Here is an 18,105-nt window from a genome sequence, read left to right on the forward strand (position 1 = left end):
GTAGCAGATACTGCAGAAATGTGGCTCCGCATTCTGAAGGTTAATTCAATTAAGAACACAAGTGTGGGGGGGAATGTTTATTTGTAAATGTAAAGTTACTAATTAAAATGCAATATTTCATAGATTAAATCATGTGCGATTTACTATATAAAATACTATTATTAACTTATGGGTTTTTAATGGATGTATGAATGCATGTTTGCCTGAGTGTATTTTGTTAGGCCACAATGGAAACAAGCTTTTTTTTTTTTTTTTGCATTACCCTGCATTTTACGTATTTAGTTAATACATTTTTTGTATCATTTTATGCATGTTTACATTTTTTTATGAATTAAATCAGTTTGTAAATTAAAACTGCACAAAGCCATTTGTGTTTTGACCAGGTAGTCATTTGATTTAGACCTAAGACCTTTTCAGCTCATGGCGTGGCTGTGATGGTTTGTCTACTAGCAGAACAAGCACCCACATGCTGTAAGCACAGTACGTCTGCAGCAATTCTGTCAGTAACCCTGTTTTTTTTTGGGGGGGGGGGGGGGTGATGGGGCACTACTGCACCAGTCAGCTTTACAAATTTTGTATTGTCAGATACTGGCGCGGATCAATGATCCTGCCATTTTTGGGACATTATTCAACAGTTGCAGTTCTATATATTTGATACAGGAAGGTTGGTATAGTGAACATTTGTTGGTACAACTCCAGATTGTTGTAGCTTTGTTACCCATCAGAGGGTCCTGAAGGCCATAATGCCACTGTTGCATATACTGAAGTGATAATTCCACAGAGGACAGTCTTGAAGCCTGCATAGCTTCTGCTTGAAGAGTATGCACCATGGTGCAGAGAACTCAAAATTTAGCTTACATTCATTTCAGTTGTGTGCACATTTTGAGCAATTCCTCCAGTAAAATCTAGATGGAATATTTTACCAAATGTAGTTGTAAAAGAGGATCATGTTTTGTCTCATTACAGTGTATTAAAACTACCCATATGGTGCCCAAGACCATTAATACCCCTTGTTGTCAGATGACCACCTGGGGTCACATTCATTCAGGAAAGCCTTGTAATTCTAAGAATTTAAGTCCCCAACAAGGAACACTGATTAGAACTAATTAAGTGCACTTGCTTGAACACAGGGTACAGACAGTAAAAAAAAAAAAAGAAAGCGTGGGTGGGGAGGGGGCACTGCTGGCCCAGAGTAAGGATTTGGCTTTTGAATCCCTCAGACTGCTGCTTTGATTAAGCACATGGTCCCGACATTGAACAAAAGGCCTTTGTACTTTGTTACTCTTGAACCACTGCAGGATCCAACCTGTAGCCTGACAAATGGTATATAAAAGGCATTTTCATTGACATAAAATGAAGTTTTACTATTCTAGCTTTGATCGGTTTTACAAGGATGCTCATGGACAATGTGCAAACAGACCAATCGGCACTCTTGTACTCGCACGTTTGCAAGATCTCAGTTTGTCATCACGACACTGGAAGAGTGCGACACAAGAATTATGCTTTCTCATAGGTCCTCACTGCAACAACATCATCCATGGTGCACGTCTGTAGAGAAAACACAGGTGTTAAATAGATTTAATGGAACTACTCAAAAATGCATCCAGCCCCAGTTGTCAGCTCACCGCTATCAGTTTCCCATCTCGAATCTCTCGTTCCAGTATGGTTGTCTTTCCATCCCACATCTGCTTCTGCACAAGTTTGCCATTTTCAAGGATAAATGTTGTCTGGAGACAATTCAGTTGTCAACAGTGCTGATTGCAATCAAGCGATTAAGTAAATTAAGAGTTGTGCAGTTGACCCACCTTGGTCTTCCGGTCATCTGCAGTCGTTTCGTCAAATTCCTCATTCAGCTTGAACTTTATCTCTGTTGTTTTGAAAGTACTGTGAGACTTCATTGAAACGAAGCCAGCATCATCCTCACTGATCACCAGGTTAGGTTTGGCCATGTTACCCATCTGACGAGTGGCAAAGCCGACACCTGTGGTACGGCGAGCGTTAATGCAGTTTGCCCTCAAAAAATGTTTCTATGTGGCCTTAAGTGTTAAAAAAGTGATAACTACAAAAGAATAAAATAAAGCTAGAACAAAATACAAACTCACCAATGGCCTTCATGTAGTCATCAAAGTTATCACTGGCACTGAGCTTCCAGGTTCCAACAAACTGATCGACCATGATATCAAAGCTGCAGATCTCAGTTTGTGCCACAGACACTTCAAAGTCTCCAGTTTTCACTCAAAAACCGAATCAAAGGCAAAGGTTCCGCTTTAAAGCCACGGACAGCACGTGTCTCTCATTCCCACCAATCAAGAGCGAGCGCTGACTATTTCTTGGAATCAACGGATCAACGGGTAGGCGGGCTCGGGCTTTAAGAACTTTTTTTTTTTAATAAATGTGAGTTGATTAAATGGCCTATTTTGATCGGAATTATTTGGGGGAAACCCTGATGGTATTTATTATGCATAGTCACATGGAAGGAGGTGCGCAAGTTTTGTTTAATTTATTTGTTTTTACGCCACTCTTTAGTTCTTTATGTGAGGGGCTGTGATTTTGGTTTTGTCCTGCAGATGGCGCCTGTGAACAACAAATAAACATTTCTGTTCAACATAGTTGTTAACAGCTTTGTAAGATCAGACTAAATTTTGTGTTCATATGATGGTATTGATAATTATTAAGCCACTGAGTTACATGGTATTTAAAGAGGGCCTTTTGCGCAAAATTTGTTTCTATATTGTTATCAGGGAAATATTTTGGGATTTCATGTTAAAATCGCCAAAATCCTCCTCTGCTGTGAGTATTCTCCATTTTATATTATTCGCAAAATTCAGGCCTGAACTGCCTCGATTTATAGTTCTCTGACAGCCCCCACCGAAGTGCATGATCCACCATGTTGTGACACCCAACAGCATGGTCATCGAGATGAAAAAGGGCACGAAAGTTTGCAAAATTTTTACGCTTGTGCAACATATCTTCATGGTCTCTTGCTCTTGAGACCAGTGCATTACCAGGTAGGCAAAATGGGAATCCCAACTCACCAATCAATTAAAAACATATTTCAATCTGCATTTCGCCTTGCTAACACCCCGTTTACACAGAGTCCACGACCAAGTCCACAATCAAAAAATGGACTCTGCTCGCTGCCACTCTCACTGACTGGGGTTGCAGGCTAGTCTCAGTGAGGTCTCCATGGTCACAAAAAAGATCCTTCTTGGTCGCCATCACTTCCCATCAGTCGGCAACAGGTGTGCAAGTGTATTGAACTGCTTAAATCACTCAGACAATTTGTGCGACCAATTAACAGATACATGGATCTCATAATCAAACTTGATAAACTCTCACGTCTCAACTCACTATTAACTTGATCCTATGGGTCATAATAGACTCTCAAAATATTTGGCTGTGACTGTAAAATTAGCAAAACTGTAATGTTTTTATCTCCCGAGGAGTAACCATTTTGTTTAGAGTCAACATCAATTAAAAATAATCCTTCTGGAAGTGTTAGTACTAGGATACAACTCATGGTTTCTCTTGATCTGAAAGTCATTATAGAACATCCAGCACAAATTTGGTGGTGATAGTCTTACTACTGAGGAAGTTAGAGCCTTAAACAATTTGCATGAAAAATACCTTGTTGCTTTTAGGGTTTGGACAGTATCTTTATATACACAGTAAAAGGACTACTGCCACTCTAATGTTGGTTGTGTCTTCATGGACAGCTAAGGGCATGAGACCAGTGCTCTGGGCATCTAAAATCATACCTTCTGCCTTCGATAATAAATACATAAAACCCAAAAACCAGACAGTGTGTGATGATGACAGTGAATGAATTTATTCAGCTAACTCTGTTAATAAAATGTCTTCTGTTGAACAGGTAAATGATTGACATCTCCAATAATCTTCATATGTCTAAGATCTTTTTATACCTAGCAGGGAACAAAGGTGGAAGTTACAGCCCAAACAGTTTAAAAAATGCTGTGTGCTTTACTGTTAGGATTAGGGTCGTTTTTCCAGCTCATTGTATGTAGTATATGTAGCTCATTCATTTTCATTCAAAGTTCATTTTCACCTTGGCCATCGTGACTAGTGACTGCAACATACTGGACATGTCAAAGCTTGATGTAGCAGCATATTTCACCTGATGCACCAATCATGTCCCAACCCTAATGGACCTACTACGAGGTCTGTTAGAAAAGTAACGGACTTTTTTATTTTTTGCAAAAACTATATGGATTTGAATCATATGCGCTTGCATCAGCCAAGTTTGAACCTTCGTGCACATGCGTGAGTTTTTTCACACCTGTCGGTTGCGTCATTCCCCTGTGGGCAGGCTTTGAGTGAGCACTGGTCCTCCCCCCTCGTCGGATTTTCATTGTCAGGAAAATGTCTGAACGATTGGAGCAGCGCTGCATCTAATTTTTTCAGAAATTGTGAGAGACAGCCAGGTGGAAACCATTCGGAAAATTCAAATGGCTTTCTGTGAAGATTCTATGGGCGTCACAAGGATTAAGGAGCATTACAACCGGATTAAAGACGGCCCACAGCGGCTGAGGGCGCGCCGCGCTCTGAGCGGCCATCGACAGGCTGAAATGACCAGATCATTTCCAAAGTGAAGGCTGTGTTGATCTGGGACGTCGTGTGACCCAGAGAAATTGCGGAAGAGGTGGGCATAGCCATTTTTAGGCACATTCCACTGTTAAAGGAGATTCTGTAATGAAAGACGTGCGGCGGAATTCGCGCATCGGGACAAAGCCGCAATGGCGGAGAACAAAAGCAAGTCCGTGTTGGAAGTCTCACGGGACATGTCTTCCACCATTCAGAAGATTCAGACAGCTTTCGGTGGCTTTTTAGTCGAGTGAGTATCCAAGAAATTGTGGAGAGCTGGGCATGTCAACATGTGCCGTGAGACTTCCAACACGGACTTGCTTTTGTTCTCCGCCATTGCGGCTTTGTCCCGAAGCGCGAATTCTGCCGCACGTCTTTCATTACAAAATCTCCTTTAACAGTGGAATGTGCCTAAAAATGGCTATGCCCACAATTCTTGGGTCACACGACGTCCCAGATCAACACAGCCTTCACTTTGGAAATGATCTGGTCATTTCAGCCTGTCGATGGCCGCTCGGAGCACGGTGCGCCCTCAGCCGCTGTGGGCCGTCTTTAATCCCGTTGTAATGCTCCTTAATCCTTGTGACGCCCATAGAATCTTCACTGAAAGCCATCTGAATTTTCCGAATGGTTTCCACCTGGCTGTCTCTCACAGTTTCTGAAAAAAATTTGATGCAGCGCTGCTCCAATCTTTCAGACATTTTCCTGACAATGAAAATCCGACGAAGGGGGAGGACCAGTGCTCACTCAAAGCCTGCCCACAGGCGAATGACGCAACCGACAGGCGTGAAAAAACTCACGCATGCGCACGAAGGTTCAAGCTTGGCTGATGCAAGCGCATATGATTCAAATCCATATAGTTTTTGCAAAAAATAAAAAGGTCCGTTACTTTTCTAACAGACCTCGTATGCTGAGGTTTTCTCTTGCATGTTGAGACTATCTGCCTAGACAATACCCTTACCTAAGTTTCTGTCTTGCAGTACTGATAACAGGGATGTTTTTGGTCATTTTTTGTGTTTGTCTCCTGATTATGAAGTTCACCGATGTCAGTATACAAATCTGAGCCTTCGTTAATTTGCAAACAAGTGAAAAAAGACCACTCCAAGTACTGTCCATGTGTTTAAAAATTATTTTTGTTGGTGGAAGAATGCATTGGAATTACAGCATGCAAAGAACACAGAAAAGGTGCACTGTGTGAGCAGCGAGCAAGCAGGTGTTAGGGTTGGGACAAGCCACTATTTCCCGCTATAGGTAGAATGGGAGAACAATTCAGCCATCACCTATTATGGGGTATAGCTGACTAAAGGTTAAGAGTTACTCAAATCTGCATAAACTTGTGCAGAGTGAAGTTTGAAGCATTAGGACTGGGACATTTTTTAATTTTTTAAAGGATACATGCAGAGAGCCATGACATGCACAGAGGAAGAAAGCAGGTAAATTGAGAGAAAGATGACCACTTCAACTGTACAAGGAGCATAAAACTACAAAGACCTGCAACCATTTAAAAGAATGGAAGCCATTCACATTAAAAATGAAAAAAAAAAAAAACAATTATTTTGGCTTCATTGATGAATTTGGCTTTCAGCAGGAATAACTTTGTTAATTTTGGAACTACAATGACAAGCAAATCATATTTGGAATCACAATTTGATGGGAAATGTTGTGGGGATTAGTTTGTCAGTGATATTTACTGTTTTTTCATTATATTTTTAGCTTTTAAAATGCCTATACTGTGCATGTCACGCTAAAAAGTGGAAAATAGACTTTTCCACACATCTAAAAAGCCTGTATCTCTGCCACGGATCATCCAATTCGCCTGAAATTTGAAACACATATTCACTGTATACTTTTCACTGACATAACATATCAGTTGGAGTGTAACATCTGCCAGTCATTGATATGTAAACTCTGAAACTATGGCTTCACCTAAACTACACCAAAATCTGCACCAGACCCTATCTCTGAAACCACACATTTGTAGTTGAGGCCAACATGCACTTGGCTGCTTAGCTAACCATCAGTCTTCAACATGTTTTAGAATTTAAACATTTTCTTTTTCTTTTTTCTTTTTTTTTTCTTTTTTTTATTTATGGAAAGCTATGCATTTTCAACAGCATTTTTCTCCATTAGAAAAAAATGGAGATACTGGGTTTTGCATCTGAACCCTTAAAATATTTTAAGTACATGAAGTTAAATAAATGTTAAATAATTTAAATGAGCTTTTAGAATTTTAGATTTGAAAACAGGCTTCCAGGGATCATGAACCACATATGTATGTCACAGTATAAGTTAAAGGAAATATTAGAGGAACATAATGACTTTAAAACTGAGTCGGGTTAAGTTGCTGAATCTGTAAATAACAGGATTATTTTAATCAATCAATTTCAATCAATCAATTTTATTTATATAGCGCCAAATCACAACAAACAGTTGCCCCAAGGCGCCTTATATTGTAAGGCAAGGCCATACAATAATTACGTAAAAACCCCAACAGTCAAAACGACCCCCTGTGAGCAAGCACTTGGCGACAGTGGGAAGGAAAAACTCCCTTTTAACAGGAAGAAACCTCCAGCAGAACCAGGCTCAGGGAGGGGCAGTCTTCTGCTGGGACTGGTTGGGGCTGAGGGAGAGAACCAGGAAAAAGACATGCTGTGGAGGGGAGCAGAGATCAATCACTAATGATTAAATGCAGAGTGGTGCATACAGAGCAAAAAGAGAAAGAAACACTCAGTGCATCATGGGAACCCCCCAGCAGTCTAAGTCTATAGCAGCATAACTAAGGGATGGTTCAGGGTCACCTGATCCAGCCCTAACTATAAGCTTTAGCAAAAAGGAAAGTTTTAAGCCTAATCTTAAAAGTAGAGAGGGTGTCTGTCTCCCTGATCTGAATTGGGAGCTGGTTCCACAGGAGAGGAGCCTGAAAGCTGAAGGCTCTGCCTCCCATTCTACTCTTACAAACCCTAGGAACTACAAGTAAGCCTGCAGTCTGAGAGCGAAGCACTCTATTGGGGTGATATGGTACTATGAGGTCCCTAAGATAAGATGGGACCTGATTATTCAAAACCTTATAAGTAAGAAGAAGAATTTTAAATTCTATTCTAGAATTAACAGGAAGCCAATGAAGAGAGGCCAATATGGGTGAGATATGCTCTCTCCTTCTAGTCCCCGTTAGTACTCTAGCTGCAGCATTTTGAATTAACTGAAGGCTTTTCAGGGAACTTTTAGGACAACCTGATAATAATGAATTACAATAGTCCAGCCTAGAAGAAATAAATGCATGAATTAGTTTTTCAGCATCACTCTGAGACAAGACCTTTCTAATTTTAGAGATATTGCGTAAATGCAAAAAAGCAGTCCTACATATTTGTTTAATATGTGCTTTGAATGACATATCCTGATCAAAAATGACTCCAAGATTTCTCACAGTATTACTAGAGGTCAGGGTAATGCCATCCAGAGTAAGGATCTGGTTAGACACCATGTTTCTAAGATTTGTGGGGCCAAGTACAATAACTTCAGTTTTATCTGAGTTTAAAAGCAGGAAATTAGAGGTCATCCATGTCTTTATGTCTGTAAGACAATCCTGCAGTTTAGCTAATTGGTGTGTGTCCTCTGGCTTCATGGATAGATAAAGCTGGGTATCATCTGCGTAACAATGAAAATTTAAGCAATGCCGTCTAATAATACTGCCTAAGGGAAGCATGTATAAAGTGAATAAAATTGGTCCTAGCACAGAACCTTGTGGAACTCCATAATTAACCTTAGTCTGTGAAGAAGATTCCCCATTTACATGAACAAATTGTAATCTATTAGATAAATATGATTCAAACCACCGCAGTGCAGTGCCTTTAATACCTATGGCATGCTCTAATCTCTGTAATAAAATTTTATGCTCAACAGTATCAAACGCAGCACTGAGGTCTAACAGAACAAGCACAGAGATGAGTCCACTGTCTGAGGCCATAAGAAGATCATTTGTAACCTTCACTAATGCTGTTTCTGTACTATGATGAATTCTAAAACCTGACTGAAACTCTTCAAATAGACCATTCCTCTGCAGATGATCAGTTAGCTGTTTTACAACTACCCTTTCAAGAATTTTTGAGAGAAAAGGAAGGTTGGAGATTGGTCTATAATTAGCTAAGATAGCTGGGTCAAGTGATGGCTTTTTAAGTAATGGTTTAATTACTGCCACCTTAAAAGCCTGTGGTACATAGCCAACTAATAAAGATAGATTGATCATATTTAAGATCGAAGCATTAAATAATGGTAGGGCTTCCTTGAGCAGCCTGGTAGGAATGGGGTCTAATAGACATGTTGATGGTTTGGATGAAGTAACTAATGAAAATAACTCAAAACAATCTGAGAGAAAGAGTCTAACCAAATACCGGCATCACTGAAAGCAGCCAAAGATAACAATACGTCTTTGGGATGGTTATGAGTAATTTTTTCTCTAATAGTTAAAATTTTATTAGCAAAGAAAGTCATGAAGTCATTACTAGTTAAAGTTAAAGGAATACTCGGCTCAATAGAGCTCTGACTCTTTGTCAGCCTGGCTACAGTGCTGAAAAGAAACCTGGGGTTGTCCTTATTTTCTTCAATTAGTGATGAGTAGTAAGATGTCCTAGCTTTACGGAGGGCTTTTTTATAGAGCAACAGACTCTTTTTCCAGGCTAAGTGAAGATCTTCTAAATTAGTGAGACGCCATTTCCTCTCCAACTTACGGGTTATCTGCTTTAAGCTGCGAGTTTGTGAGTTATACCACGGAGTCAGGCACTTCTAATTTAAAGCTCTCTTTTTCAGAGGAGCTACAGCATCCAAAGTTGTTTTCAATGAGGATGTAAAACTATTGACGAGATACTCTATCTCACTTACAGAGTTTAGGTAGCTACTCTGCACTGTGTTGGTATATGGCATTAGAGAACATAAAGAAGGAATCATATCCTTAAACCTAGTTACAGCGCTTTCTGAAAGACTTCTAGTGTAATGAAACTTATTCCCCACTGCTGGGTAGTCCATCAGAGTAAATGTAAATGTTATTAAGAAATGATCAGACAGAAGGGAGTTTTCAGGGAATACTGTTAAGTCTTCAATTTCCATACCATAAGTCAGAACAAGATCTAAGATATGATTAAAGTGGTGGGTGGACTCATTTACATTTTGAGCAAAGCCAATTGAGTCTAATAATAGATTAAATGCAGTGTTGAGGCTGTCATTCTCAGCATCTGTGTGGATGTTAAAATCGCCCACTATAATTATCTTATCTGAGCTAAGCACTAAGTCAGACAAAAGGTCTGAAAATTCACAGAGAAACTCACAGTAACGACCAGGTGGGCGATAGATAATAACAAATAAAACTGGTTTTTGGGACTTCCAATTTGGATGGACAAGACTAAGAGTCAAGCTTTCAAATGAATTAAAGCTCTGTCTGAGTTTTTGATTAATTAATAAGCTGGAATGGAAGATTGCTGCTAATCCTCCGCCTCGGCCCGTGCTACGAGCATTCTGGCAGTTAGTGTGACTCGGGGGTGTTGACTCATTTAAACTAACATATTCATCCTGCTGTAACCAGGTTTCTGTAAGGCAGAATAAATCAATATGTTGATCAATTATTATATAATTTACTAACAGGGACTTAGAAGAGAGAGACCTAATGTTTAATAGACCACATTTAACTGTTTTAGTCTGTGGTGCAGTTGAAGGTGCTATATTATTTTTTCTTTTTGAATTTTTATGCTTAAATAGATTTTTGCTGGTTATTGGTGGTCTGGGAGCAGGCACCGTCTCTACGGGGATGGGGTAATGAGGGGATGGCAGGGGGAGAGAAGCTGCAGAGAGGTGTGTAAGACTACAACTCTGCTTCCTGGTCCCAACCCTGGATAGTCACGGTTTGGAGGATTTAAGAAAATTGGCCAGTCACTCCCGGTCCGATTGGGGAGGGGCCCAGAGAAAACTACAGAGTCCGACATTGTTTTTGCAAAGTTACACACCGATTCAACGTTAATTTTAGTGACCTCCGATTGGCGTAACCGGGTGTCATTACTGCCGACGTGAATTACAATCTTACCAAATTTACACTTAGCTTTAGCCAGCAGTTTCAAATTTCCTTCAGTGTCGCCTGCTCTGGCCCCCAGAAGACAATTGACTATGGTTGCTAGTGTCGCTAACTTCACATTTCTCAAAACAGAGTCGCCAATAACCAGAGTTTGATCCTCGGCGGGTGTGTCGTTGAGTGGGGAAAAACGGTTAGAGATGTGAACGGGTTGGCGGTGTACACAGGGCTTCTGTTTAGGGCTACGCTTCCTCCTCACAGTCACCCAGTCGGCCTGCTTTCCCGGCTGCTCGGGATCTGCCAGAGGGAAACTAACGGTGGCTAAGCTACCTTGGTCCGCACCGACTACAGGGGCCTGGCTAGCTGTAGAATTTTCCATGGTGCGGAGCCGAGTCTCCAATTCGCCCAGCCTGGCCTCCAAAGCTACGAATAAGCTACAGTTATTACAAGTACCATTACTGCTAAAGGAGGCCGACGAATAACTAAACATTTCACACCCAGAGCAGAAAAGTGCGGGAGAGACAGGAGAAGCCGCCATGCTAAACCGGCTAAGAGCTAGTAGCTGCGCTAAGCTAGCGGATTCCTACAAACAAAGTGAATAATGTGTAAATAATTTAGAGGTGATTCAGCAGAGGGAGTGCTTTAGTTAAGGCACGTGAAGATTACACTGGGAAACAAATCGTTATCTAGTTAACTACATCAGTCTAACTGCGCAGATTAAACAGCTAACAGATACAGCAAAACACCGCTGTGCTCCGGAACAGGAAGTGATACAATATCGCAGGTGAGAGCCAACCACCAGTAGAGGCAAGCAAGAGTCAAAACCACAAGGCTCACAGGAAAAAAATGTGGCCCGCTCAGCTTGTTCCCAGGGTCCAATTAAGGCATCTTAAACTCAAACTGGCTTGAGTGTAATAGCCATGGTTCTTATTTGAGCACATTAATACAGTAAACAGTTCAGTGTTTTACAGTGTTACTTGAAACTGTATCACTTTAATTCTTCTCCTTTTTATTTGGGTGGACTGTTCTTTCCTCCAGTTATTTATGCCTGTTATCAGCAGTTATCAGCACTCACGAGTGTTGCTGATGACTGCTTTGGAAGACCAAAATGGAGAAACAGTTTGCATAAAGAAATGATTTGAGATGCTCGGAAGAAACCAGATTCAGATCAAAGTCAGACGATCTCTCTGTGACATTGGTCCTTTGCGCGTTAAAAAGGATAAATAGATCAAACACTCAGTGCTTACCACTGTGCAGCTGTGTGGCATTTACTTTTTTAAAAAGTATTTCAGACACTATTAGGGACCTTGATAAAAATCACAAAACTGATTAGTCACATCATGACCATCCAAAATGACAGTAGTGTTGTGATTTTTATTTTTTTAGTTTTGCAAATATGCAACAAAAACGTTATTCATGATGAAGTGGGCCTTTGATGACTCTTACATGCACACTACAGATTCTTTGAAGAAGAACAATAATAAGTACTCAAAAGATTTTTAAAAACACACAAATTCTCAGTGAACAATAATTTGGGATGGAGATGGCGCCATTTAGCGGCAACTTCAAAGACAAGAAACTTGTCCTCTTGATTTATATCGTAACGCTATAACACTGTATGATGACACACTTTGATGTGTTAGTCCTCAGTTTTTTTCTAGTCATCAATTCAAAACACTGCTAAAAATATGTTACTGTTTTTCACAGTGGAGGGCACAGTTCCGCTAATCTGCTAACTGCTAATGAACATAGTTAGGGTTTTCATCAGCATATTAGTTTTTCAGTGAACACTGAAAACCATTAGTGAACCAATTACCTTCTGGTAAATTTAGTACCGCTAACTTTAAGTCCACTAACAATTTTTTAAATAAAGTTTAGCATTTAAAAATATGTATAAAGTTTAAAATCACATATCTGTTCCTGTTTGAGGTTATAGATCATTGACACCAATGTCACGGGGGGCATTTTATTGATAAACATTACAATTTCAGTGAACTGTATTGATCAGAAATGCTTATGCTTGTGCAACAGTTATTTTTGTATGTATATAAAGTTGTGCTAGCCTTTTTAGCCTCTCAACATTATTGGGATGAGCTACATTTATTAATCATAACACAGCAGTGCTGTATGTGTTTCTGCACAAATACGCTAAGTTCCATCTGTCCCTTTTGTTGGCCAAGACTTCCAGGGAAATTTTGTGCATTAGCCAGCGTTAGCATTAGCAGCTTCATCTTTTTGCGCTCTCTCTCTCTCTCGTTCTCTCTCTCTCAGTAATCCATGAGGACCCCAGTGGTCTGACTGGTTCTGACTGAATATTGTCACCAAATGTCCGACTGGGAGAAGGCCCCCAGGGAAGACCCAGGACACGCTGGAGGGATTATACTTTCCATCTGCCTTGGGAATGCCTTGGGATCCCCCAGGAAGAGATAGCAGATTTAGCTGAGGATAGGGAAGTGTGAGATGAGCAGCTTTATCTACTGCCACTACGACGTGGACCAGGATAAGTGGCAGAACATGAATGACTGAATTAACTCTTCAGTTAGAGGAGTAGCGGATACTGAATTAAACCATTTGGTTTGCTGTGCCCACCATTGCATTTATGTTTTTTTTTTTACTCAAGAAGGGCTCAGAAAAGCTGAATGGTGATATATTATGGAATGCTGCGTACCTGATATATGCGTTTTTGATCTCACGTGCATGTTAGATGCCATCCAGCAGCTAGGCGCAGAGCCCATCTAATGAAAATGAACTCTTACTGGCATCCACAGAGAAGTCCTTTGCTCCTGGTTTTCATCAACACTTCAGTCCCCATTGATGGGAGAACAGTGGCCCGGGACAAAAGCTGTATATACTGTACAAACACAGCTCTGAGCGGCAGCACACTGACTCATTCTTCAGTGTGTGTGAGAACGAAGGGGGACCCCTTTCAACTCCTTTGTGTTGGTGTCTGTCAACAGTGTAGTTGGAGGCCGAGCCTATTGTGGCGGCCAATGTTTTGTATTGACACAGTGCCCCACTCAGCTTGTTCCCAGGGTCCAACCTGAGCACTCATGAATAATGGAGAGAGGATCCTAAAGGCCAGTGGGGTGTTCATAAGTCTGACTAGACTCCTTATAAAGCTAAACAGCATGGTAAAGCTCCAGTCAAAGGTGATCATGATGATGGTGAGTTTACATTTTTTCCATCATCCATGACATCAAAACATGTATACTGCTCCTGAATCAAAACTAAGATCCATGTCTTCAGTGACTTGTCTTAGCAGTGACATTTATGTTTCTGGTTCCTCAGCCTTCGGGTTGTGAGGGGGAGAGGGGGGAGGACTCTGACTGTTGTGTGTGCGTATGTACCGAAGAGCTGTTCTGAGTATTTGGCCTTCTTGGAATCCCTGACTGGAGTCCTGCATGGGACTTCAGTGGGGGGCTCCATTGCTGGGGGACTTCAACGCACATGTGGGCAATGACAGGGACACCTGCAGGGGTGTGATTGGGAAAAAAGGCCTTCCAGATCTAAACTTGAGCGGTCATTTGTTAGGGGACTGCTGTGCAAGTCATGGATTGTCCATAATGAACACCATGTACATAAGGATGCTCATAAGTGTACTTGGTACCACAGCACCTTAGACTGAAGGTCGATGATCAATTTTGTGATCGTATGATCTGATCTGAGGCCGTATGTTGTGGACACTCATGAGAAGAGAAGTGCAGAGCTGTCAACTGATCACCATCTGGTGGTGAGTTGGATCAGAGGATGGGGGAGGATTTTGGACAGAGCTGGTAACCCCAAATGGATAGTGTGGGTGAAAGGGGGAACATCTGAAGAAGCTCATTGTCCAACAGATCTTCAACTCACACCTCCGGCAGACCTTTTCTGACATCCTTGTGGAGGTTGGAGGTATTGAACCAGAATGGGCAACGTTCAAAGCTTCCACTGCTGGAGCTGCAGTAGGGAGCTGTAGCCTGAAGGTCTTCGGTGCCTCAAGGGGCCTCAATCCTCAAACACCATGGTGGACACTGTTGGTCAGGGAAGCTGTCCGACTGAAGATATGGATATGTTATCTCAGAGGACTCTGGAGGCAGTTGTGAGGTACCGACAGGCCTAAAGGGCGGCAGCCTGTGCTATGAGGGAGGCAAACCAGTGGTGTGGGAAGAATTCGGAAAAACCACAGAGGACTTTTGGTCAGCACCAAGGTGCTTCTGGAGGACCGTGAGGCTCCTCAGCAGAGGAAAACAGAGAACCATCCAAGCTGTATACAGTAAGGATGGGACTCTGTTGACCTCAACTGAGGAGATAATCTGGCACTGGAAGGAGCCCTTTATGGAACTTCTGCATCAATAATGGTTGGCGATTATTACCCCAGAGGAGCTATGTGCTCTCTGAGGGCACCTTGTAATTAATGTGTCATCCTCATGTGCACTTTGTATGTGTTGTCTTTGCTCAGAGTGTGACTTAAACCTTTTCCACATAGCAGTCAAATTCAAAATTTCAAAACTAGCAGCTGACATAATTATGTCTATCTACTAATATAAGTAACAGGTTAGTTGTCATCTTGTCCCACAGCAGCCAGTACTCAAGGTTCTTGAAATAGAGCAATATCTCCACCTGGTGGACAGTGGCCATTAATGTAGGTACAAGAGAATTTCCTCAAGACCTCCAGTAGCATATGACAAATTTCCATGACATCACAGTCCACAGTGTGTGCCCTCTGCATCCCACATGACTTTATCAGCAAATGTTCACGTGAATTATTATTAAATCAGGAAGCTTATCAACTAAATTTCCTCTGATGTATAAATTTTCAAACTGTTGAAAAATGTGAACGAATCCTGACGACAACCTCAATTCATCAATTTTGCTTTCTGTGTTGATGGTTCCTCATCATTTGCATAGTTCCCGTACGTCAACGTTCTGTTTGGTTGTTGTCCAACTTCGTCCAACCTCCCAAGTCCGACGTCTTGCACGAACATTGACGATATCTGAATGGATCAGTAACTAAAGCTCAGACGAGCTGAACGTGACTCATACATGTGTGGAACGAAAAGCAACGTTTTCATACAGAAACAATAGCGGCAAGAACATTTGATCAACTACTTTAACTATTTATACATGTTGCAGCCGTCTGCGGTGCACACGTTTTAGTAAAGATAAACCTGTTGTCAAGACAACCAGATCTCACACCTGCAGGTGCCGCGGACACCACAGGCTGGCTGCAGAAATGATGGGAGAAGTGCAGGCTCATTCGTCCACTTTTTCTCGACGATTTGTGACTTTGTGACATTTTTTCCTTCGTTCAGCTTCCGCCGTGTGTCGTCTGACCGTGCCCTTAAGAGTAAGTGTAAGCTAATTAAAAATGCACTTCCATAAAAGGTTTCTAGGCTCAGAGTGGAGCGAGGAGACCACAGCTCACTGTTAATATGAAAACAACAGGTTTTAAGCTAAATAAACACACAAAGCACACTTCATAAAGCTCATGTACTTGATACTCTGCTGGTTAAGCTTTAATCCTATGCAACGTGTTATAGCAATTAGAATGGAGATTAAAATAAACCCAAGCAGAACAAAACAAGCTCAATTTAAAATTTAAATTCAATTTAATTTTATGTATGTTTATTATCTGATTAATGTGTTTTAGTTTGCAAACCCTGGAATGGGATAGTGCATAAACACCTGACACCAGCAGGGGGCATCACTTCAGGTCTAATTCCCACTTACCCTGAAAGAGAGAGTGGGTGCATGTGTGTGCGTACATGTGTGTGCGCGTGTGTGTCTGGCGGAGGTTGGAGAGGTGCCTCTTGCTTGTGTGCTTTGAGCTTTTCATGCTTCTTGCTTTGATCTTCTCTCTCATCCCGTCGTCCCACATGCTCCATGTGCCTCAGGCTTCTGGTTTGCAGCACACCAACTGTGGGGCTGATGGGGAGCTAAAGGGGGGGCAAGCTGCCTCTGACAGAGACACTGCTTGTTCTGTCGACACACGGAGACGTGCAGGAAGAGCTGGCCGTGAGCACAGCCACCGGGTGCAGAGCACAGTGGGTGGAGGGTTCACCGGGAGCTAAAGTGATGCACAGTGTGCAGTTCTCCACTGCTCTTTAATGCTCTCTTAGATCCTGAACAGTGGGCTAGGATTCTTGTGTGAAAAACAACTGCCACAGTCCTTAGAGAGTGACCTCCTGACCTCTTACAACATGGGAAAGTGCATACCTCAGCTGGTAGTTATATAAAGCCTGCAAAGACTAACGAAAATCCCTGATAAATCACTCGGTTTGAGGCCTCACATTTTCTCGGCATCGTACACAATATATTTACCTTTGACAGGTCAGTATCATGCGTCTCGTTCTGCTGAAGCTGGCAGACTGTGCTGAGATACAAAAAAAGTCTTGGTAGTCATGGAACAGTATTAGCCATGAGATGAATATGTATGATAGAAATCCCCGGCTTGAACCTAATAATTACGCATGCACACACCCACACCAATGCACTCTCACACAAGCACACACAAAACATACCCCACCTGTGGAGCCAGGAATAGGAGACACAGATACAAAGCCCCTAATTGAAGATTAATTGGATTGGGAGGGGGTAGGGAGCTCCTTATGTTTATTTAGACATGTGATAAGTGTTATTCTGCTACAAGCAACTAAGCCATTCTGCAGATGACTGCTTAGTATTTCATGGCTAATTTTGAGGGAGGGGAGATTTGTCAGGGATTTCCCAGTACAACTCCCCAGCCTATAACCAATGCATTTTCTTAGGCTTGGGAAAAGTCTGGGAAAGTACCCCTTAAAATACATTGAGCGAATAGAGAATTAAGTGAAAGGCATCAGAGAGATGATGTATATATACTCTGTGCACTCTGCATACTAAGATATAAAATTATATAATGAATTATGAATGCACACATGAGTTTCGAAGGACCACACAGTCGAGTAACGATGGTTTTTGTGGGGGAGGTGATGGTCTAGTGGTTACGCGTTGGGTACCAGAGGATCCTCGATTCAAACCCCAGGCAGACCAGACAGACACTAAGGGCCCTTGGGCAAGGTCCTTGATGCCCAATTTGCTTCCGGTGTGTAGTGAGTACCTTTCATGGCAGCATCCTGACATCTGTGTGTGAGTGTGTCTGTGATGGGGTGAATGTGAGGCATCATTGTAAAGCGTTTTGAGCTTCTGATTCAGATAGAAAAGTGCTACATACATGCAGTCCATTTACCAAGTCAATTGAAAACGCAGATTTGTTTTACTTGTGTAATATACCATAAACTACTGGATGGTGAGTGGATGCTGAATTGATAATGGATTAGGAGCAGGTGTGGCTGTCAGTAACAGAGAGACTTTGTCCACACTGAAATGTACTAAATTACAGAACCATTTCTTTCTTATTATTTTGCGTTGGTTATGCTGTAAAACTCAACACACAAATGAATTTCTGTAAATGTTGCAGAAGCAGATGTACTTCT

At 41.6% G+C, this 18,105-nt stretch overlaps 1 protein-coding gene and 1 long non-coding RNA gene across 2 annotated transcripts; one reads left to right on the forward strand and one right to left on the reverse strand.

The window, feature by feature from the left end:
• The first annotated feature begins 1,017 nt into the window (after positions 1–1,017).
• Positions 1,018–17,149, forward strand: LOC117514462. The gene is made up of 3 exons (XR_004561888.1): positions 1,018–1,161; positions 10,691–10,696; positions 17,139–17,149. It is a non-coding gene; the product is annotated as an uncharacterized LOC117514462 (long non-coding RNA).
• Positions 1,410–2,261, reverse strand: fabp4b (fatty acid binding protein 4b). Its single transcript, XM_034174934.1, has 4 exons — positions 2,103–2,261; positions 1,806–1,981; positions 1,626–1,727; positions 1,410–1,548 (listed from the first exon to the last, which is right to left on the reverse strand). Exons 1-4 carry the CDS (start codon positions 2,173–2,175, stop codon positions 1,498–1,500), a joined length of 402 nt encoding a protein of 133 aa, XP_034030825.1. The 5' UTR covers positions 2,176–2,261; the 3' UTR covers positions 1,410–1,497.
• Positions 17,150–18,105: the final 956 nt, after the last annotated feature.

Source organism: Thalassophryne amazonica, chromosome 7 (assembly GCF_902500255.1).
Source record: "Thalassophryne amazonica chromosome 7, fThaAma1.1, whole genome shotgun sequence".
NCBI lineage: Eukaryota > Metazoa > Chordata > Actinopteri > Batrachoidiformes > Batrachoididae > Thalassophryne > Thalassophryne amazonica.

Bases quoted from the DNA above. Each gene is read 5' to 3' on its own strand.
- fabp4b (XM_034174934.1), bottom strand. From the start codon at position 2,175: ATGGTCGATCAGTTTGTTGGAACCTGGAAGCTCAGTGCCAGTGATAAC. The intron at 1,728-1,805 runs GTGGGTCAACTG...AATTGTCTCCAG, and splicing joins CAGATGACCGGAAGACCAAG to ACAACATTTATCCTTGAAAA. The intron at 1,549-1,625 runs GTGAGCTGACAA...TTTTCTCTACAG, and splicing joins GAGATGGGAAACTGATAGCG to ACGTGCACCATGGATGATGT.